Source organism: Daphnia pulex, chromosome 1 (assembly GCF_021134715.1).
Source record: "Daphnia pulex isolate KAP4 chromosome 1, ASM2113471v1".
NCBI lineage: Eukaryota > Metazoa > Arthropoda > Branchiopoda > Diplostraca > Daphniidae > Daphnia > Daphnia pulex.
The window spans coordinates 2302065-2323317 of record NC_060017.1 but is presented as its reverse complement, the minus strand read 5'-3'; the positions used below and the strand labels follow the sequence as shown (position 1 = coordinate 2323317).

The window sequence follows — 21253 nt, the reverse complement described above, 5'->3', positions numbered from 1 at the left end:
ACAATTTTCGGAAAAGGGTGACAAAGGCATCGCAGCCAGTCCTCGTATAAACCATTTTGTGCAGAATTTTACGGATTAGTTAATTATAAGTTATTTAATAAAAACTAAGAAACCCCCCAGAAATTCTAGCGTTTTTACTGATTTTTGACATCAGTTTTCGGACAAACCAGGCCTTTAAAAAAATATATAATTTTTTAGAATGAAAGATTTAGCCCCCCTCCAGAGACATCTCGCCCCGTTTTTATTATAAACGGTTATTAGCAGAGATATTGGAAATTGAAAATCTTGAAAATTTTTCGTCATTTTCTGAAGATTTTCGCCATTGACAGACGTCATTTCGCCACGTCATCTAGCGGCCAATTTTGAAAAAATCAAAGGAGATCTAATATTCTTTTGGCCAATCCTCACCTCATCTAAAGGAAAATGTTGGACACCGTTATTGATGATGCAATAGCAAATTTTAAATGAAAGTATTTCGTCGACTTCTCGGAAGAAAACCATTAATTAAAAAAATTAATTTATCATCGCATAAAACCAACGTTAATAAGCATGTCTCGAATCCAAAGAAATTTAAGGTAATGTAACTAAGGGTTTTTTTTGTCAAATTTCACGTTTTGATTGTGGTCAGATCTTACCATTTTTAAAATTTCACTCTTAGAATGAATACATGTTTTTTATTTCTTTAAAATTCGATACTTATTTTCGAAAAAATAAAAATTCCGAGACTTTCATTTAGCGATTCGCAGTTCATCAGCAGGTTCAGTTTCACCAAGCTTGTTATTTACCACCATTTTTCTGAATACGAAGTAAAAGCTCTATAGGGTTAATCACATTCAACCATATAAATCATTGAAACAATCATATACAACCGCTCGCTTTTCGGGTTTCATGATATGCCATTTATAGCAAGTTTGTATTTTGAAATCGAGAACACCATCAGGCACCATTGTTCAATAGCAAGTCTGAAGGAAAAATTTAAAAAAAAAATCGAGAAGAGGAAATAAGAAAAAAGACACGCAATGTACAACGGGAAAGAGTGCGGAGGGGCAACAATCGAATCACAAAAGAGAATAGAGGGAATATTATCTCCGAAACGGAAACGAAAGTTGGAACGCAGTGGACGAACCCACCAAAGTCGGAGTCTCCTTGACATTGGATCATAAAACACCCACACAACAAGAAAGGAAAAAAGCAAATTTATAGGTTTTCAAATCTCTGCGAGTCCTCGTTTGGATCTCGTGATGTGGCACCCGACGTGATTCTTTTTGTTTGTTTGTTTGAAATTTGTTTCAACACATCACGATATCAAACAAATTATGCAAAAAAAAAATACACCAATTATATATATAGAATGCCGACATTATCATTTATCGTAAAAAAATTTGTCAGTTTATTTTATTTGCTCTCTTTCGTTTTCGAGTCGAGGCTTAGTTCATGCTGATGCAACTTCGTTTTCTCCGTAGTGGTCGAGGAAAGGATTTCTCACTCCGGTTTTGCCAGTCCATGGGAAGACCTCCGGACAAGGCTGACATGTGCGCATGTAGCGGACGCCAGATTTATGCCAAGCGTTGCACACTTTGGAGGCATTGCACCGCTTCGGCCTCTCCTGGATGTGTCGAATATTCAATTAATCATCAAAACGCCAAAAAGTTAGTGCCTTATTTTAATTATGTTTGAAGGGATTTCTAACTGACCGGATAATCACAGTTGAATGGCTTAAAGGTCTTGATGCGATCCAGCGGAGTAGGATCTCGTACCCATTGAATGGCTTGCCAATTCGTGACCAACCAGACGTCGTCCATGGAGACGATAGTATCAAGGAAAGCTTCGAAACCTTCCTTGTGGTGGGCTGTCGTGAACCAAGAAGCGTGATAGTACAGTGGGAAAGGTGCCCTGTAATGTTCGTTAGGATTAACTCGTATGTAAGCGAAAAGAGGAGCAAATGACTTATACCTGTTGGTGGTGTAATGACGCTCAAAGTTCTTGATCAACATCTTGTACACTCCCTCGGCATCTGGTGGGTTGCTGCAACCGTCACCCATGGAGCATCTTCCTCCGTTCAAGTCTTGCCACATAACCATGGGTACTTCCCAAACACCTGAAAATATTTGAAAACCATATCGTTGATCTATGGCCTGTACTTAATTGAAATCATTAGAAATAATTAATTAATTACCTGGATAAGATTTGGTTGGGCATGGTGGAATCATGCAGTCATGGAAGATCTTGTAATCCAAAGTGTAGGGCCATGAAGGTGGTTTGTTCTCATAGACGGGCATCGATGAGTCATAGGTGAAGTTCATGTCGTAAAGCATTTTGAACATGCGGTTTCCTCCGACCTGTGAATGGGTCAAATCAATCATTACACATGGAGTCACGTACGATAAACAATGGAAAACACTATTACCGATAAGAAAGGCGCTCTCAGACCACGGATATCTTCAGCACGAACGCCACCATAAGCGGCCATGATGTCACGCTGTCCGGCAGCTTCTTTGGCCCATTTCTTGGCAGACATTTGTTCGCCGAAACTATGCCTTTTTTGGGCGTCGTTCAACAGAGAATAACATTAAATTTTGAAACCAATTTTGAAAGCGAAACCAGGAAAAATATAAAAAAACCGCCACGTCCAAGTTTATCCAAACCATGTTGCCACAAAAAGGTACCCGACCACTCTTTTAACCATTCAACCGACCAATTGCAGATAGCTTTTTCGAAGTTTAGTAGACTCGACACCAGGATTAACCAAAAAATGGACCGAAAAAAAAGTGGAGGGATATGAGGATTTCGTGAACAAGTAATTTGAGAAACAGCAAAAGTAGTAGTAGCGAAGGTTTGTATAATGCCGATTCCGAAGGGAGAGTTTTTATATTTTTATTTTTGGGATTTTTTTTCCCTACTTAGGACGGTGACTTACGAGATGGTGTGAGAAGCAATCTCGTGCCCATCTGCGTAGAGGTTCTGCACTTGGCCGTAGTCGGTCCACTCGTGCGAGACGTAAAATGTGCCGGCGATGGGGCAGCCGTTGGGGTTGAGTCGGCCCTTTTCGAAGAGGTCGCTGAAGAGCTTCTTGTTCAGGTCGTTGACGGAATCGTCAAACGTCAACAAGACAATTTGCGGCGTATCATTTACTCGAAAGCCGCCTAGAAAAATGACATTGCGATACAGTAAAATAAAGCTGACGGGAGGGGGAAAACCGGGGAAAACACTGGCCAGGATTTGCTTGATAATCGATTTGCTTGTTAATATCGCCTGATCTATACCGTTTCATCCCTGCCTATAACTTTGACGTTAAAAGACTGGCTGATTTTTGTTCGTTTGTTCGTTTTTAGTTTGTCGTTGAATTTTTGTTCTGTCGGATTTTGTAACACAAGGTAAAAGGAGTAAATTAAGAGCAACGTCTTTTGGTTGAATGGTTAGCGGGATCACGTTAAACCGGGCAAAGAAAAACTTTGGTGTTGGATGTCTCTCGGACGGAGCGGTGGAAGCGGAATGAATCCGGATCATCCGTCCACTTACGAAATGGTGTGCGAAGCAATTTCGTGTCCGTCGGCGTACAGGTTCTGGACCTGGCCGTAGTCGGTCCATTCGTGGGACACGTAAAAAGTGCCTGCGATCGGACATCCGTTGGGATTGACTCGGCCCGTTTCAAACAAGTCGCTGTAAAGTTCTTTGTTTAAGTCGTTAACTGCGTCGTCGAATGTCAGGAGTACCAACTGTGGCGTGTCGATCGCTCGTAAACCGCCTGTTAGTTAATTGACGGTTCAGAGCAATCGCGTAGAAAACGGAACAAAATACCATCTCTTTTGATTAGATTCGTTTGACGATGTGCAATGCGTGATTGAAACTATTTTAGAAATTTTTTCTATCTACGCTTCAAAACTAAATCATCGATAAGTTACCTGGAATGTCTTTTCCTCCGCAGTTACAGTCGGGAAGACGGCAAACGTCGGCGTTACATTTAGCGGCAGGCTCATCCGGAGTCGGCTGAGGGAAGATGGGCTCCAATCTGTCAAGAATATTAAAATGTCACGTTTTATTAAACTAGAAGTTCTAGCTCACACAAAAAGAAACTCACCGGCGGGGAGGATGCTGCATGATGTCGATCGGTTCAGCTGGAGTGTTCCGGACCAAGTCAGAGACGGGCTTCAGTGTCGGGCGGCGTCTACAAAACAATGAGAAACGTGTTTATTTCAGTTGTTTTATTGTATGCCAAAAGATGATAAAGGTATACTGACTTAGTTCCCGATGATGATGGAGCAGGTGCGGATTCTTCTTCGCGGTTGGAGTCGGATGGGCGGAAACGAGAAGATCCTCTATCACCTGCTGGTTTGCCTCTGTTGGCTCCTCGCTGAAGAGGTTTAGGAGTTGTAGTTGTAGTTGTGGTAGTTGTGGTAGTAGTGGTAGATGTTGTGGTAGGGACGGTCCTGCAAGAAAAAACAACAGATATAGTACGAAAGGCGATAAGATGATAATTAAGAATATAATAAATTACCTGGTGACGGGGGCTTCGAAGAATTCTTCTTCCTGAGGACGGACTCCAGTGGTCGCTGCTGTTCAATTACAATCGCATTAATTTGATTAAACTCTCAATTTCAAGTTGTTGGAATAATAAGCAACTTACGATCGTCGAAGATGTCGTAATCAGCAAACTGATCGGCAGAAGGCTCGGAAGTGGCCAACTCATCGACGGGGAATCCGTGATAGTCAACGTCGGTCTCGCTGAATTGACTGGAAGATTGAGCTGGTGCTCTTACTGGGAACTCTGTAGTAGTGGTAACAGGCCTCTCTGGCTGACGAGAAGAACTGCTTGGTCTCTGCTGGACGGGCTGCTGTCTTTGAGGAGCTGGAGCTTCCCACTGGTCGGCAAAATCAGCCTCGGTTTGAATAGGTTCAGTCGTTGGTTGGCGCACAGTGGTCTCTCGGTGGAACTGATCGCTGCTGGGCAAACTGGCTCCAGTTGGCACTCTGGAATCAACTCTGTACGCAGAAAGTAAAAAATGTTAAACATCGTCGAGTCGTCTTCAATCTAAAAACTTTTGTTGGTTTTGTTTGGGTTTTTTTTCCGGAAAACTCGCGTGCACATTGAAGATAAAATGGAAAAGACCTCAAAAGAAAACGTGCAAAAATGTAAGGAGAATCACCGAGAACCGAATTGTGTCAGCCAGCAAGTCACAAGAGAACACGGACAGCCCAAAAGTCAGAGAGGAGAGGAGGAGGTCTAGAGTAGTGTATACAACAACATGTCCTTATACCTTGGCGGGCCTGGTCGTAACGTTTGCTGTGCTTGTCGTTGTGGTTGTTGATTCCAGTCTAGTGTGGGTGATTGTTGTTCGTCATTAGAGCCATCAAAATCGTCAGTAGTAGTGGGACTGGTTTGGAATTGTGAGGCAGTTAGAATAGGGGGCCGATTGTTACTGGGTAAGCGAGTGTTTGGTTGCTTTGCGAACGCGGTGAAAGGAACTGGGCGCTCAGAGAATGATTGCTGTTGTTGTTGTGGTGGCTGTGTCTGTTGTTGCCGGAACAATAGTGGCACAACGCCGTGAGAGGACGACGACGACGCTGGTTGGTGGCGCAATTCAGCGGAACCGTCGCCCTGAACACGAACCTGCGGTTGAAATTGACCAGCGCTGGACGGTTCGTCATTGAATTGACTGTCTGAATGTGGGCGCTGTCCGCCCTGGAATGGACGAAAGGATGTCGCACTCTGCTGAATGAAATGCCTCGACTCCATCGACGGTGACTGGGCACTACTTCTGTGCTGTGAAGCACCGCGCACCGGCACCGGGCCGTGATTCGTGTGCTCAAATACCGACCGCTGAGAATTGGCGTTGATTGGATTGAAATGCATTGAAGGGATGCTCTCTTCGTGGAATCGTTCCTCCTTCTGCTGACCGTTGTGATTAGGGTTCCAGAATAGCTCGTCGTCCCTTTAGTGTCGGATTTTCGTGTCGTGTTTGTGTGTTTGTTTCGTTTGTTTGTTCGTATTTTTTTTTGTAAGTTTCCATGGACCAATAAAACAAAAATAAGTCGCGTTATTATACAAAAGAAAAAAAAACGCGTTCTACCCGGCAGAAAAACATTAAAAAAAAGCTTTTAATAATGTTGCGACAACAATACAGCCTATTTTATCACCAAGTTCATCAGTCATAAAAATGCTCAATCATCCATTATATATTATATGCCCCTCGGACTGTTAATTTTCTTTTTTGAAATTGGTCATGACAGAGAAAAGTGGGTATAAACTTTAGAGAATGGATGTGGCAACCTTTGACTGATGAACTTCTTGCCCGCCTCGTAATTTTTCTTTCATCTACCGTTAGATTTATTTGGTTAGTATGTGTATCGGGTGTGACTGTATTGCTGCACGCAATCTTTTACATAACGAAAAAAAAAGCGTTTTTTTAATTTTTTAGTTTTTGTGTCTGATGGCAACGTGTGTGATGGATTCCATCTACCTGTCGGCGAATTTGCCCCTCGTCTTCACGCTCACGTCCTCATCGTTACGATCGAGGTTGTGATTAAAGATTGTGAAACCAGAGGAAGAAGTCATTGTGTCGTCATCGTCGTCGTCATAGTAGTAGTAGTCGTTGTCGACGTCATGACGATGGCTGATCAACCGTTCGCCAGGATGTTGACGGCTCCGGAAGGCCATCGAGCGACTGTACAACACATAACCCCAAAAGAGTGCGCACGTGTATCAAATACCAAGTGTTATCATCTAGTTTTTTTTCTTTGTATGTGTTTTCTGATTTTCTTGTTACTCGAGGAATGTAATCCTTTCTTTTTTTTTTGTTCTTTTTTCGTTTTACAGTCTTACCTTTTTTTTCTTTGAGGTAGGAGTGCGGTGAGAATTTAGGGTATAAGGAATAAATTTGAATCGAGTGAGATGGATTGTTTACCTGTGGGGGAAGCGGCCAGCTGTAGGGTTGAATGTGGTGGCTGGAATGAAGTCATCTGGGAGATCTTCGACGCGCTACAGACACGTTGGAAATAACGGGAAAATTCGTTAAGGTATAACAGCCTGGTAAAAGAATCGTGAGTTGTGTGACATACGGGAGCTTGAGAGCGTGCGTTGAAGCTGTTGGGTTTGGGGTTTTCACCGGCGAGTGTGTTTCTAGAGGTGCCACCAATCTGGGCGTTCTGTCCCTGTGATCTCAGTGGCGTAGTTCCCTGGAAATCCCGTCCTTGTCGGTTGTCAATCGTGGCAGCAACGTCACCCAATAGCTGTGCGTCATCAAATGTCAATTATAAAGTTTCTTAATTGTTCGTCTTTTTATGCAATTGTGTCGCCATACCTCAAACGTTAGTGGCGCCTTGGACCGAGAGTTGGTCGATGAAGTGGTCGACTGGGTCCGGCTGGAGGATGGTTTATTGCTACTGTTACGTTATATCAATCAATGAGTGGATTTAGAAAATGTTGAGAGTGAAGCAAGACTTACTCGGAGCTCAAGAATTGCGTCAATGGAGAGTTGGTTTTCTGGTCAGCCGAAGGTCGGGCAGGTGGTTTGGGCTTGTTAATAGCCATGGCTTCCGCTCCCGTCAGACATCCGACGTTACGCGGCCAATCGCATGTCTGCAATTCGTGACTGCGCCGTGAGAAAAATTACAAACAAACATAAATTGACTGTGGCTAATGTTTTTCTTTTTCTTATTCTCGCGCTAAATGACGTAACAGAAATCAGCAGCGGTGAACAGTTGCCATCACGAAAAAGCAAAAGTGTGCGAGCTATATTTATAAATACATGTCGGGATGGTCGGTTGCCCGTGTGCAGACAACTGAAACGAGAATCATCATTTGAAACAGATTCATTTTTCTTTCCATTTTTTGTTTTTGTTTCCTACGAGGAAAGGAAATATTGTTGATGGCGAAACAATTCATCTGTCAAGAGAAACCTGCATCCTTCTGTCCCCCTCCCCCATTTGGAACGACGTCGTGAGAGTTTTTCCTTGCCTTGGCGGACAGTCAAGCACGTAAGGAAAAGCATACGGAATTGCGTAAATTGCGTTTAAGATATTAAAAGAAGAAGGCAACGAAACTGGGACAGAGTGATTGTCTAAAAATGAGAGCATTCACGTTGTTTTACTGACCGTGCAAATCGGATGATATCGTTAGAAAAAAAGAAACGGAACGAGCGCAGTCGTCGAACAAATCTCGACTCACGGCAGAACGTTTGCTGAGACAGTCTTGATTGATTTACGGCGGCACGGAATTCACCGAATGCAACAATGTGTTTGGCAGGAACCGTAAAAGTCGATTTTGTTGAAACTGCCAATGGACTGTGGCACGAACTCGATTGTTGGCCATTCTTTTCTCTCGCTCTGTGTTTGTTTGTTATTCCTCGCATAACGCAATATAGGTCAAACGCTGGAATGTAGGGTTTTAGAGCATCAAACAGGACAGAAGGCAGAAATTTTTAAAAATGAGAAAAGCGTGTCAAATTTCAGACAATTAATTTCAAACGCTTTTCAGAATAAAAGAATTCAGAAAAGAATGAACTAATGTTCTGTCAGATTGTGCCATTTCGTGAGCTTTCACTGCTTTTTTCGCACACAATTCAAGGGAGGTTCTTTTTTTTGTTTCATGAGTGGAAGAGTATAAAAAGAAATAAGAAGTGTGTGACAATATAGCTCCTAGGGTAAACTATAAATTGTGAACTTTACCTGTAGACCAAACCGCCGGTGCAGCTTTCTAATAAGGCGCCACCAAATACGCAAACGTAGTAACTGTAAGGCGAAAATTAAAAAAAAAAAGAGACCGGAAATTAGCAAACAAGGAAAAGAAAAAGGAACATTAATTTTTTTATATTGCTACGGTTGTTATATATATACTATACACGACCGTCCAAAAATCACGTCCAAAAAGAAAAAGCGAATTTCACTTGTTTGTTTTTTTGTTGTTTTTCTTGTTCTTACCGAGTGCAGTCGTTCGGCGCCGGGTAGTAACCGAATTCTTCGGGACATTCAAAATCAGGCGCCATTTCAATCTCGCTACCGGCAATGCTCGTTCCGACTTTCGTCCGTTTCTGCCCAGCAGTCCAGCCTGTTTCATTCGATCAAGAGAAAAAAAAATAAAGAAAAAAAAATAAATAAATGTGTGGCAATGAAAAATCTAGTTTATAGACCAGTAAGTATGTGACAAGGGATTTTGTGTTGTGCCTGTACAGAAAGTGCGTCTCTCTCATTATCCCGTTTGATTCGCTAAGACGCCAAATTAATGGAACAACCTGAAAATTGATCAGGTAATCCCCCCAAAAACCCACAAATGCTGTCATTCATGTCTTTATACGGCTGTTTATGGTATTTGGCTTGCGCACGATCAAATTCAAAGAGACTAGAATTAAAAGAGAAAGAGCGTGAGTCGATTGTTTCTATCTCTCTCTCTTTATGCACAAACGGCCATGAGAACACACTCACGCTTGAACCTTATTCCACGAATCGAGAATTATAGTAGTATAAGTTCCCTTCACCAACAGCACCAGCTGCAGCCAGAGCAGCAGCAGCAGCACCCAAATGTTCAGCCGTGAACTGTGTTGCTGGCCTGCGCTGCTGAAATCACTTTGGGGATCATTGAGCTCAATAGCCGGGCGCCGAGAGTCGCCTGTGTACTCCGCCATTACTGCTGGTGCTGGCTCATGGCCTTTCGTTCTATTCGCTATTAAAAAGGAGAAGGCCGTTGCTGACTGCAGAGACAGTATATAAGACGCTTTGCACGACGGTTACTTTCGGATGGCCGTTTGCCTTTCTCTCGATGCGTGGGGTTGGATGGATGGAAATAAAGTCGTCACTATGCATTCAATTAGACACCGCTTGTAGTGTTTAAGTTTTCTGTGGGAAAACGGTGAAGAGTTATGTAGAAAGAAACGAGAGAGAAATGACGAAAGGCCGTGATGATGATGATGTCGGCACTGTGTGTTCCATTATTAAATCGTTAACTCTTTCTAAGGGAGAGAAGAAGAAGAAGAAAAACTTTCCTTCCGAAAAAAGTTAAACACACAGGGGCGTTGCGAGTTCTCTCAACCATCAAGTTGTTGTCGGCCACATTTGTGTGGGAATGTCTGCACAGAATATACAGTCGTGACTGTATATCCATATAGTATGCGCAACAGAAAAGCGATGCGGTCGAATTTGTTCCGATGAGGATTTACGCTAGCGCTGCAATACACAATCGATTGAATCGAAAAAAAAACGAGAGAAGAACGAGCTCGGGAGAAGAATGAGGTGAAGAAAAAGGCATCGGTCGTGAAATGGATACGCCTCACCGACGGTTTGAAAGTTGCGACGCGCACACGTCGATATACTGTGTAGATATAGATATGTGTTATGGCCACGCATGGATGGATGTAAAAGGAAGAAGAAAAGGGGAAAAAAAGTAAAAGTATGACAGTCGTGTGCGAACACGACCAAAGTGACGCCCTAGCGCAACAACTGTGCACAACTACTACACGTATACACAAAAATACACAAAAGCCAAAGCAAATAAAAATTGACTTTCGCTTCCGAACTTGAAAAGAAAAAAAATTCCCCGACCGAAAAGGAGAGAGCCGGCACGAGTTATTCTATACACCCTCTGGATTATGGCACAACAGCATCAAAAGAAAAATCCTTGTGAAAAGAGCGAGCTTGACGTGAACAACTTCTCGAGTCCAGCAGGGAATACGGAACCGAATCGACCTCGAAAAATCTCACGGAAAATGAGAAATGATGTGAAAGCTCTTTTTTTTTCATTTCGATGATGTTGACATCGGGAGTGATGCATGGACGGAGCGGTGACGGTCATATAGCGACGCACCAAATCCTCATGGAAATCTTCTTTGGGTTGGCTTCCAAAGACGGACAGATAGAAACAAGAAAAAATAGAGCTGGAATGAAAGGGTAGAATTTTGGTACCAAGCAAAAATACCCAAGGTAAAAAAATTGAAATCGATCCGGGAAGTCGTCGACTGACGCACTGTCCTCGCCCTGCCTTGAAGCTAATGGGCGCGGTTCGCTCGCACTCGCCGACCTCCAAATCAAAAGTGTCTGATTGTATAATGTGATGTAGATACTATGAAGTTGCTCTCTCGATTTCTTTACATGCAATCTAGTACGTGTCGACCACAAATAGGGGGAGGGGCTACCATTCCGGGTTTAATAATAATAAAAAAAGAATTCACAGCACAGCTCCCGACATAGTCAAAATAAAACGAGGGCCAGATTTCAAAATTCACGCAAACAAGAAAAAAGAGAAGGTTCTTTTATTCTTTATTTTTATGTCTATGAGTGAGTGTAACAGGATCTGAGCTATATAATACCGTGGCAACTGTTATATACTGCTGCCTCTTTTCGTCGTATTTTTGGGCTTTGACGGTTCGTGATCTGCTCGTAAAGAAAGGGAGGAAGCGTGAGTACCTTTCGCTCACGTCGAAGGGAAAAGCTAGCGCGCAACTAGACACCAAACAGAGTTTGAAAGATAAGTATATCGTTGTCGACGAGCGTCTCCTCCTTTCTCGCCTCTCTCCACTCCAAGGGGGAAACTTTCCCTTTTTGTCTTTTACTTTTTTAGTTTGAATAATGTTTCTTTTGATTCTCAGCCACTTGATCTCATTCCAGCACATATCACGTCAATAAAATGTCTAGTCTTCTCGTATACATGCAATCGTCGTGATCTCTTTTCTCGCGTAATCATTGGTGCACTTTTACTTTTACTTATTCCAAATGAATTGGCTTCTTTTCATATTCAACAGCCTCGACAGCAGAGTCTGACTGCTGGCCGCCAGTTTTTTCCAATTCAATTTGGAGGGGAGCAAAGTGGAAAGGCCATTGATTATCAATGCGGCCCAGATGGATATCTTTTATAGTCTTATAGTTTCAACAACTTGTGTGTTGCGTCTTGTGAAATGCGCCATCCAGATCCTCTTCCTATTGATATCGACCTTGACATCATTCAAGGGCACGTGACCAAAAGAGATGCAACACAAGGAGGAAATCTCCATGGAGACGCAATTGATATACACCAAGGCGCTCCAGCAGTTTCAGGAAGAGAACACGACAAGAAAACAACACCTGAGAAAATCATTATTTTTAAAAAAAGAAGAAAGAGAAGACGAAGGAGAAAAAAAAAATTGTTCGAGAGAGTGTCGGCTTTCTTCTTGAATGTACAAAAAGCATAAATCAAATGCTGAAGGAGGAAAACAACAACAACACCCGGATACATTGTTTTGTCCGACCTAATAGAAGAACCATAGGCTCGCAGCTCATAGGCCAGCAGCAGCTCAGTGTCTGCATATAGTCAAAGAAACCCACTATAGAATACATTAAGTCAGAATTTCCAGCTCGTAGAAAAGGCAAGCAACGCTGTAGAGGGTCCAGAAGAAGAAGAAAAAATTTGTCCGAGAGAGAACAATGGACCGGTGTTCAGCGGAGCTGAGGCCCAAAAGACCATCTCCGGAGAGGGGAGTTGTTTCTTATATATCAAGGGAGAAAGGTCAAGAGAAAATGCAGGTCTTCTCTTATTCTTTCTTTTCTCCTCTTGTGCACTTTCTCCCCGTTAGCATCTTACGGAAAAATATATAGTACACACACACACACAGACTTTATACGTAAGCCCTTTGGAGTGAGGAGAAAGAGAGAAGCTCATCAAACAGGTCCGTCTTGGAACAGGTCCTATCTTTTTTTTTTCTCTTCTTCTTGTGTCCTTTCTATATATACTATCCATCTCTCTCTCTCTTTCTACCTTTCCCTTCTTTTTTTCTCGTTTCCATATAATCCCGCGAGTCTATCTAAAACATAATCACCGTCATTATCGCCATCATCATCATCAAATACAAGCAACTCCTTTGGCGAGTGGGCAAACCACAGGGGGGATTTGGAAATCAAACAAAAAAAAAACGAGTAAGAATACCCTTTAAAAAATGTTATAATACCCCGGCCCATCTGCGACAAGTGGTGTACATTACACAGATATCTTCTTGATGATATGTGTATCGTGTCAGGGGGAAAATAAGGTATGACAATCCAGGGATATAAATATATATTTTTTTTTATAATAAAGAAAAGCTTCTTCATTTCTTTCATCCCCCTTTTATTCATCCCCTGTAAAAGTAGTTTGAATTATTACCCTAATTTTTATTATGTTGTACGCAATAAAGAATGAAGAACATGAAAATCGTAAAAAAGATTGAATGGCGTTTTCGGGTTCAAAATCAGACAGATAATGACAATAATTGCGCGGATTTTTTGTCGGTGAAAGTTGGTGGATGTTCCAACCTTCGTTACAATTGTTTCTCCGTGTCCTATTGACTCTCTTGTTTATGCTCAGGTCCCCTCCCTCTCAAGAAAAGAAAAGAATTAGAACACTAATAAACAAAACAAACAAGCGACAGGTGTTGGATATTATTAAATACGCCACCGAGACCAGCAGCAACTTTACGATTTCCCGGCCCCTATTTGTGTTTTACTACTCTTTTCTTTCCCTTTGTCAAAATTACTATTATCCTCCTTATTCGACGTGTTCCTTTTCTATTTTCCTAATTGCTCCGCGTAAGAGTGCCAGAGATTGACCGTACATCATACTTATTGCCGTATTCTTTCACCTCTGACACTCTATACAGAGTGTAGATTACTCCATAAACAATCGCCCGGTTTTGCAGCACACCTTCGTCCTCGAGCCATGCAAAACAGCGGGGGAAAATAAAATCGCGCCCAAAAGTCGCGGAATAATGCATAATCTACCATAAGAGAGAGAGCGAGCGCGCGCACGGATCGTTAGTTTTGCATCATCTCATTTATTATTTATGCCCTACGAAATGTAATACCTTACATACTTTATCTCACACTACTGCCATCGTGATCACGACTGCTCCGAGTGGAATAATAAAATGTGCGAGATAATCACATCGCATAGAGATGGATATTGCGCACTCCGTCCACGCTAATAATGCCACACCGTATACATAGTATAAAAGTAGTAAAAGCTGCTACACGTTGGACAAGAAAGTGAGTGAAGGTTATTTTGTGTTGAAGTTTTGTTGCAAGCAGTGGCACACTCGACTGATTTGTTGGAGCACAGCAGAGGAACGTCCTTCGCTCTCCTTTTACTTGTGGCGGGATTGCGTCACGTCACCGGTCGGTTCTCTTTCGCTGGCTTTGAAACGGTAGATCCCGACTTGAATAGAATCAAGTCAAAATATCAATGCGAATTGGATTGCAAGTCAAATAGAAATCTAATGCAGGGAAACATACAGTTAGAAAGAGGAGAAAGAGAAAATGGACGAGAATAAAAAGAGGGGGAAAAAAAGAAAGTTCTCGTGTGCTGTTCGTTTCGGCCATCCGGGCTGGATATCTGCGCATCATTGTGTAAAGTGCGATAGTACGTATATAGCGGAGAAAACCCAGAAGAAGAAGGAAGAACTCGAAAAAAAAAAACACCCAAAAAACCCTAACCGGTTAGACATCATTCAGACGACGGGGAATCATTCTCTCTTTATAGTTTCTCTCACTCACCTTCCTTCCCATGCCTTCCTTATATACTTGTATAACTATTCGATGTTATTGATTACGACACTACTCGTTTGTGGGTCAAACGGGAGTTGTAACCATTTTTTTCTTCTTCTACTGCCCCGGTGCCCTATCAAGAAATGATAAGACCGACCGCACATTTTTTTTTTCAGCCGGCGCAAATCACCCGTTAATATCATTTGCTTGGATGTCCTTGTTATACATTTGATGGGGACTGTAGGAATGCCCTATAGCCGACATCAAGCCTCTATGTATAACACGACTAAATGATGCAGCGTCTCATCAATTCCCCAAATTTTACGCATATTCTCTACAACATTTCTTTTTCTTTATGTTTGACCCGAACGCTTGTTTTTTTTTTTCCTCCCAAGACTCTGCCGAGCCGGCCGAGAGAGAGAGGGGGACAGGTGAGATGGCCGAATGACCAACTAACCTGGATCAACCGGTGTACTGCTGCATATATACACTCGCTATACACGGCAGCGTGGACCGGAGCCCGGAGCTAGCTGGGCGCAAGCCACCCGCCGCCACCACCACCACCCGTGAGGTCCGTGAGTTCTCTCACATAAAAAAAAAAAAAGAGAAAGAAGAAGAAGAAGAAACGAAAGAGAGAGAGAAACGAACAAGATGTACAAGGGGAGGAATATGTATATCGACTGTTTATCTGTGATACTATACAACTTTGGAGCTAAGGAGTTTCCCAAATCGTCGAACGGCGTTTCACCCAGCTGCCCCCACAAACAACCCGTTCTGGATCACGACAACACGCGGGGCTCGAATTCAATAGACCGAATCACACAGAGTCCGCACCGGCCGTCCACTCGGATGCGGATCACCCGTTCTGTCGCCTTCATTTCATTCGATGTGAGGACGGGGCCGAATTAAGTAAACTGAGCAGATGCGGTAGTATACACTCAGCATACAATTTCAATGCCGTCTCGGTCGTGAGTTTCTAAGGTGGCGGTCTAGAATAAGGATGGACAGCAACACGACAGACGATAGAAGAATGGCTTTATATAGGATAGAGATAGACACATACCGTTATGTTTTTGAAAAAAAAAGACCTTTCATTGTCGGTGGCAAAGGCGAACTGAGCGATTGAGTTACTACAGGAAATTCCCCCCCAAAGAGTTTTGCAGTTTACCTATAGCATTTGTACGATCTTTTTTGTTTGTTTGTTGAGTGATTGAGATCTGAGACGATTCAAACAAATGATATAATAATTGCATCCAGAAAGAAAAACGGCGATGAAAATGATTTTGAACATTTTTCAAAAAGTGGAAAATTGACGTGACGCTTGCCTTAAAATTACAAATAAGCCTGCCCCGAGTCTTTTTTCTTTTCTGTCTGCCATATTTGGATGTGTGACGTCGTTTTGGATGGTAGCTTCTATTTTCGTAACTGTATTACAAAGCATGTGGTGTCTATTAGTGTATCCAAAATTAACCAAACAAAAAACAACCAAATAAAAAAGCATTGCAGGTTGAATTTTCACGGACGATTGGGAAAAACCCGAAAGCCTCAATATTTCCTTATCCTCGAAACGGGTGGATTAACATGCCACCAATCGATCGGCCGGAATTCCAGACAAAAAAAAATATTTATACACATTTGCCGGATATGGTAACCGAATTATTTCAGTTGATCGGCCGATTAACGGCTTAGATTGGGCACAAGTCCTGCTGTATCAATTCGTGCGAGAAGAGACACCCAAAAAAGCGCCTAAATGGTCGGCTGTTTTGGCACAGTGATTTTTTTTTATTATTATTATTTTGTTTCGAGCTCCGGGAGAGAGTTTCAAGAACAGTGGACAGCATGCGAAACCCAACTGGCATCCACACAATTCAATAAAGCGGAAAGAAAAGAATGGGCGAAGAATTATTTCCAAAGCTGTCGCAATTGAATCGGACCTTTTTCTTTCTTTGCGGAGAAAGTGGAATGAAAATCCCTCGCAAAATTTTTCAAAAGGAAATATAACTGGGAGGGTTCAAATGGGACGTTGAGAGAGAAGACGGCTGTGACAGGCCAACATTTATACGGTGAGAGAGAAAGCCCAAAAGACAAAAAATTGTGAAGTTTGAAGTTTGGACTTACCGATAAGAGCGGACGCGAATACCAAGTATACGATGGCTTTACCGGTGGCCATGATGAAATATCAAAACAAAAAGGCAGGAGAATCCCAAGACAAAATTTGTAATTGTTAAGACAAAAAAAAGGAGTAGCAGTAGGTGCTGTTGAACTTCACTTGGAATTGGGTTCGACTGCCCCAATGCCCAGCAAACGAACGAACAAACAATCAAAAATGATTTTCAAATAGGACGAGTCGGAACGGCGTGGTGGCTGTGCGGAGCGCTGCTGTTCCGCTGGCGCGCGTGAGAGTAGTTATCCAGCGACTGACGGGGAACCCACAGAGACCGCCAGGTGATATGGGCCTCTGGACACACTTGGCAGGAGGCGGGGAGAAAACATAAGAGTAAGAGAAGGGGGGGGATAGGTAGGAAAGAAAGAAAAAATAAAATCGCCTTTGCGTAAGTTTTCAATGGGTGGGTGGAGACTTGTGTGCGCGCATATACCTGTTGAGCTGCTGCAGCTGGAGGAACCGCACGGAAATCTAGCTACCTGGCCAATTTGTCGTTTGATCTCCTAGTAACTCGCTCTTCTTGCTCTGGTGGAGGTCAAGCAGTTCTAGTTGTTTTTTAAAATTTCCTTTTCTTCAGGGTGTGCAGCAGTGCGGACGATAGACGAATTAGGAGGCAAACGTATCGATCCTCTTTTAGTTATCACAAGGCGAAGACCTTGTGTTGAACAGATTGACAGAGAAGGAAAAGGAAAGGAATCTCTGTGAATCGTTTGGTCGACAACCGGCATAACCCAGGGTGTGGTCGCATATGATCGTTGCTGGTCTGCACATTGGCGTTGGAAGAGAGAGAGGAATGGGCAGGGCAGTGATTTTTTCAACAGAAGGGCGAGGACTCTTGTTTTGTTTGCAACTTGTTGCTCTTGTACGAATGATCACCTCCAACAGTGGAGAAGGTGAGCATTCAACAAGAGCCTATAGGAGATTCAACAACAATCGACTGCTGCTCGCTGTCGAACAAATGAAAAAAACAAGTTCTCCTTGAATAAGTTCGCTTTCGTTCCCAACTATACACAGCTCCTATTATACACAAACACGAAATCTCCAGCTCTTCACGACGGATTGCCTTTTTTTTCCTTTTCTAGTTTTATTCTTCCCTATTTACCAAAAAGCAATGAGGAAGTGGCGCAACGCTGGCTGTCCTTCGAATCTATAACTGCCTTTCCACTTAAAGCTCGAAATATTTTTTTTTTGTTGTTGTTTGTTTCTTCTTCTTGGCCCTTCTCTTTTTGTCCCGGCGCTTAATTTTTTTCTTTTGCCGAGTTGATTGATGTTGCTGACGGACTTCGAGTTGGCACGAACATTCCGTTCGTCCTCCAATGATAAGCGGTACTTCTCTTAAACTCTGAGTAATATATTTTTTGAATCCAATTTGCAGATGATAAATTGTTATTCAGCTCGTTATTATCAGCGAGTCTATAAACAAAGTCAGACGACTCATTGTCGTGTGTGGTGTTGAGAATCCAATGTCCCAAAATTGCCGAATTAACGAGACGCTGCTCCACTTTCCATTTAGACATTCAAAAGTGGTTTGACTTCCGCCATTCGAAAAAATGTCCATCGGGACAGTTTTGGACGTTGCATTTTTGACGTGTATTATCGATAGTTTTATTGCGTACCTTTCACAGGTCATCCCAGAGAAAAAAAAAAGTTGCGGGATAAGCTTTGATGGAGGTTGGATCATCATCCAAATTAGCTCGACTGCAAAGTTGTTTGTTGACTTCGCTTTTCGTTGAACAAAAGTGGTTTAATTTCTTCTTCTTCTTTTTTATTTAGGTGACTTTTTTCGAGTTCGTTGGTCGAGAACCGCCGGTTTCTCCTCATCGCTGGTGAGAAATGTCGTCGTTGCGTCCCATCCCGGCGATACAAGGATCGAGATAAGCATTTATTAGAAGAAAACCCCGTAAAATGACATAGCCCGGGATATATACAGCGAAGAGAGGAGAAAGAAAAAAAAATGAGGAAGAAAGAGAAACGGTGTCGACACGAAATCATCATCATCACGGATGAATTCGCTCTCTCTATAAAGCGAACTTTTTTTTGTGTCCACCTCGCAAGTCTACTCATCCGATTAGCCTAATCTATTACTGCACACACGTTGTCGCCTTCATCTGGACGTACAACGAAGCGTTATTAGACGATACCCTACACTACTATAAGAAGAGTAATATGTAGGACTCGCACATTGTGTGTGCTGCGTGTGGGTCACCTCTATTTTTTTCTGGGGAATTTTATTTCTCGAAAATTGTTTCCCCCGCTTTACCTATATACAGCCGCATAAATATATCCCGTACCATTGGACACATATGCCTTGTAGCTATTTCATGCATGGATTAGAATGTTGAGTGGATATTTCCGGATCGGGCCACACAGCAGCTACGCAACAAACGCACATTCAAGGATTTTTGTAAATTCTTAGATTCGAATGGAGGTGATATAGTAGGCGATCGATCAGTAAGATTTACCGATGGCATTTTTTTCTAACTTAATTAGTCCGCTATTGAGATCTTCGATAAACGCACTGAAAGGTTTTATTTCACTCCGCTAAAATAGAAAGTGTGTTGGCGTTGCTGTCGTATAGTTGAGACTAAAGATACAGCGAAGATAGTACAAGATTTTTACCGATGTGGACCAGAACGTTATTTATTTCTTCTTGACACTTTGGAAATGTCACCTCCATTTTATTGGCAGGAGATTGGCCGAGCCGATAGCGAAAAGTGAATGTCTTTTTGGGGTTGAAATCGTGTGCTGTTGCTTAATCGTGTCCCTTTATGTATTTCCAGTTGATTCAAATCAAATTGCAGAACGAAATTCTGCGTATAATTAAAATTCATGGACATTTTTGCTGCGCAGCCAATCGAGTGTTGCATTTACATTTGTTAAATGGTTTTTCTTTTTCAGCGGTCGTCAGGTGGTCAGTTAGTGGCGGGGGGAATCCAGCTCCTGGTTTCTTTAATTTATCCTCTTAACGTTATTATTCCTACTTTTTGCGATTGCCTTATAATTTCCTTACAAAAAATTAACGCTAAGTGCTGCGGCCCGCTTTCCACAATAGTTTCGGTCGCAATGGAGACACTGTTGAAGTCATTTCAAGAAAATACCCCTTCCTTCCCGCAACAAATGGAGCGTGAAACATTGTCGGGACTAAACGAGGTCGCCACCGCCATCGATCGCTTCCGTTTTCGGTGCGGCGATGAACCAATCACCTAAATTTTTTTATATTTTTACTTGTCGTTGGAAGAAAAAAAAAACAACAACAACAAAAATTCCGATAAGACGTCACCGCCGTGCGTTCCGTCTCATTGTTCAATTCCGCTCGGTAGGCCGGCAGCACAGCGGGCTGGTTGCTGCACACTGCGTTCCATCCGTTCCGTCAGGGCTTGCTGTTATCTCCAATGAAGCGAATATATGAAGCTGCTTCAAACTTTCTCGTTTGACACGGTCCCGCAACAGAAACTGTGTACTACCAAAGCCAACAAAGAAGAAAGAGTTAGAACGATGCACGGACTGGGTTTGAAAACGTAAAAAAAAAAGAACCAACGAACGATTGCGGCCATTAATTATAACCACGCATTAAAAGATGAACGTTATCTGTCTGCTCCGTGTAGGAGTGACGTGTGTTTTGCTGCGTGTTTCGAAAATTTCGGGATTGAAAACCAAAAGGGCATCAAGACATCAGCAAGCGAGAGAGGTGAAAGGCGACAAAAGAGAAAGAGGACACACCACCAATTCGTCGCTGCGCTGCTGATTCATCAAGCGAGATGTTTTGATTTGTGGCATCGCGGGATATTCAAAGCGAGAGAGATAGCAGGTTTTATTTTACCGTTAATTCTTTCTTTCTTTCTTATTTTTCCTATTTAGTTTTCTCACTTTTGTGTGTGCCATTTTCAATCAATTAGCTTTTTTTGGCTTTTATTTCTTTTTCGAAATTTCAAATTCATCAAGGCTACGCTGCTCATAATCGTGGGCATGCACACACACACAAGGAGAGCTGGCAGGGCCGTCGAGGTCCGCGAGAAAGTTGATGCGGCGGTCGTCCTCCCTCAACAAACAAACGAAAAGACACGACACAGCCCGGCAACATCAATATACCCGCAAGAAACAAAAAGAAACCTGTTTAACAAAATTGCCAATCTGTTTAATTACAGGAACTGGCACTGCCAGGTCTCCCGTAGAGATATAATACAAACAATGTCGATATCAGACAATCCCTCTCAAATATAATTATTATTTGGGGGCCGTTAATGATTGTCCACTGTCACTTATTTCTCTCCTTCTCTCTTATACTCTCTCCCCTTCTCTCTCGAGAACGCAAAGGAAAGGTTTCGATTATGAATTTGTATACACAGCGCGCGGCCTTCAAGGTCCAACTAATAATTCCATCCAGCGGATCAGCAGCAGCACTCGACCAAAACAGCCGAAAGCCAGGTCAAGGTGATGAGAGGTCGTAGTACTAAACCAGAAGGAAGAAGAAGAAGAATAAGGCAGTTAAAAGATGCGCGACTGTACAGTGCGACCCAATTTCTCAGCGATTTCTTGACAGGGCGAAAGAGAGAGAGGAAAAGGAGACAATGAGAAAGAGAGAGGAGATCCTTGGAAAATAAGAAGAAGACAAGA

The 21253-nt window shown here is 42.5% G+C and overlaps 1 protein-coding gene across 28 annotated transcripts; it reads right to left on the bottom strand.

Moving 5' to 3' along the window:
* Positions 1 to 876: 876 nt before the first annotated feature.
* Positions 877 to 16939, bottom strand: LOC124193398. Of its 28 annotated transcripts, none has more exons than XM_046587223.1 (20): positions 16594 to 16930; positions 8917 to 9043; positions 8665 to 8727; positions 7443 to 7589; positions 7299 to 7380; positions 7057 to 7227; positions 6903 to 6976; positions 6459 to 6662; positions 5256 to 5930; positions 4625 to 4980; positions 4496 to 4553; positions 4239 to 4427; positions 4079 to 4165; positions 3903 to 4009; positions 3520 to 3745; positions 2408 to 2537; positions 2177 to 2339; positions 1954 to 2098; positions 1695 to 1893; positions 877 to 1606 (listed from the first exon to the last, which is right to left on the bottom strand). In XM_046587223.1, exons 1-20 carry the CDS (start codon positions 16643 to 16645, stop codon positions 1433 to 1435), a joined length of 3429 nt encoding a protein of 1142 aa, XP_046443179.1. In that variant the 5' UTR covers positions 16646 to 16930; the 3' UTR covers positions 877 to 1432. The 28 variants fall into 28 exon arrangements, with proteins under 28 accessions (XP_046443179.1, XP_046443209.1, XP_046443199.1 ...); XM_046587253.1 differs by having other exon boundaries at positions 4496 to 4550; positions 16594 to 16907; XM_046587243.1 differs by lacking the exon at positions 3520 to 3745 and adding an exon at positions 2918 to 3143 and having other exon boundaries at positions 4496 to 4550; positions 16594 to 16907.
* Between the last annotated feature and the right edge of the window lie 4314 nt (positions 16940 to 21253).

What these genes read in the sequence shown, in the direction of transcription:
- LOC124193398 (XM_046587184.1), bottom strand. Translation starts at nt 16,645, where the DNA reads ATGGCCACCGGTAAAGCCATCGTATACTTGGTATTCGCGTCCGCTCTT. An exon ending in GCTGGCCGCTTCCCCCACAG is followed by an intron (nt 6,663 to 6,902) that starts GTAAACAATCCA and finishes TGTGTTGTACAG; the next exon opens with TCGCTCGATGGCCTTCCGGA. An exon ending in CATTCAACTGTGATTATCCG is followed by an intron (nt 1,607 to 1,694) that starts GTCAGTTAGAAA and finishes CGACACATCCAG; the next exon opens with GAGAGGCCGAAGCGGTGCAA.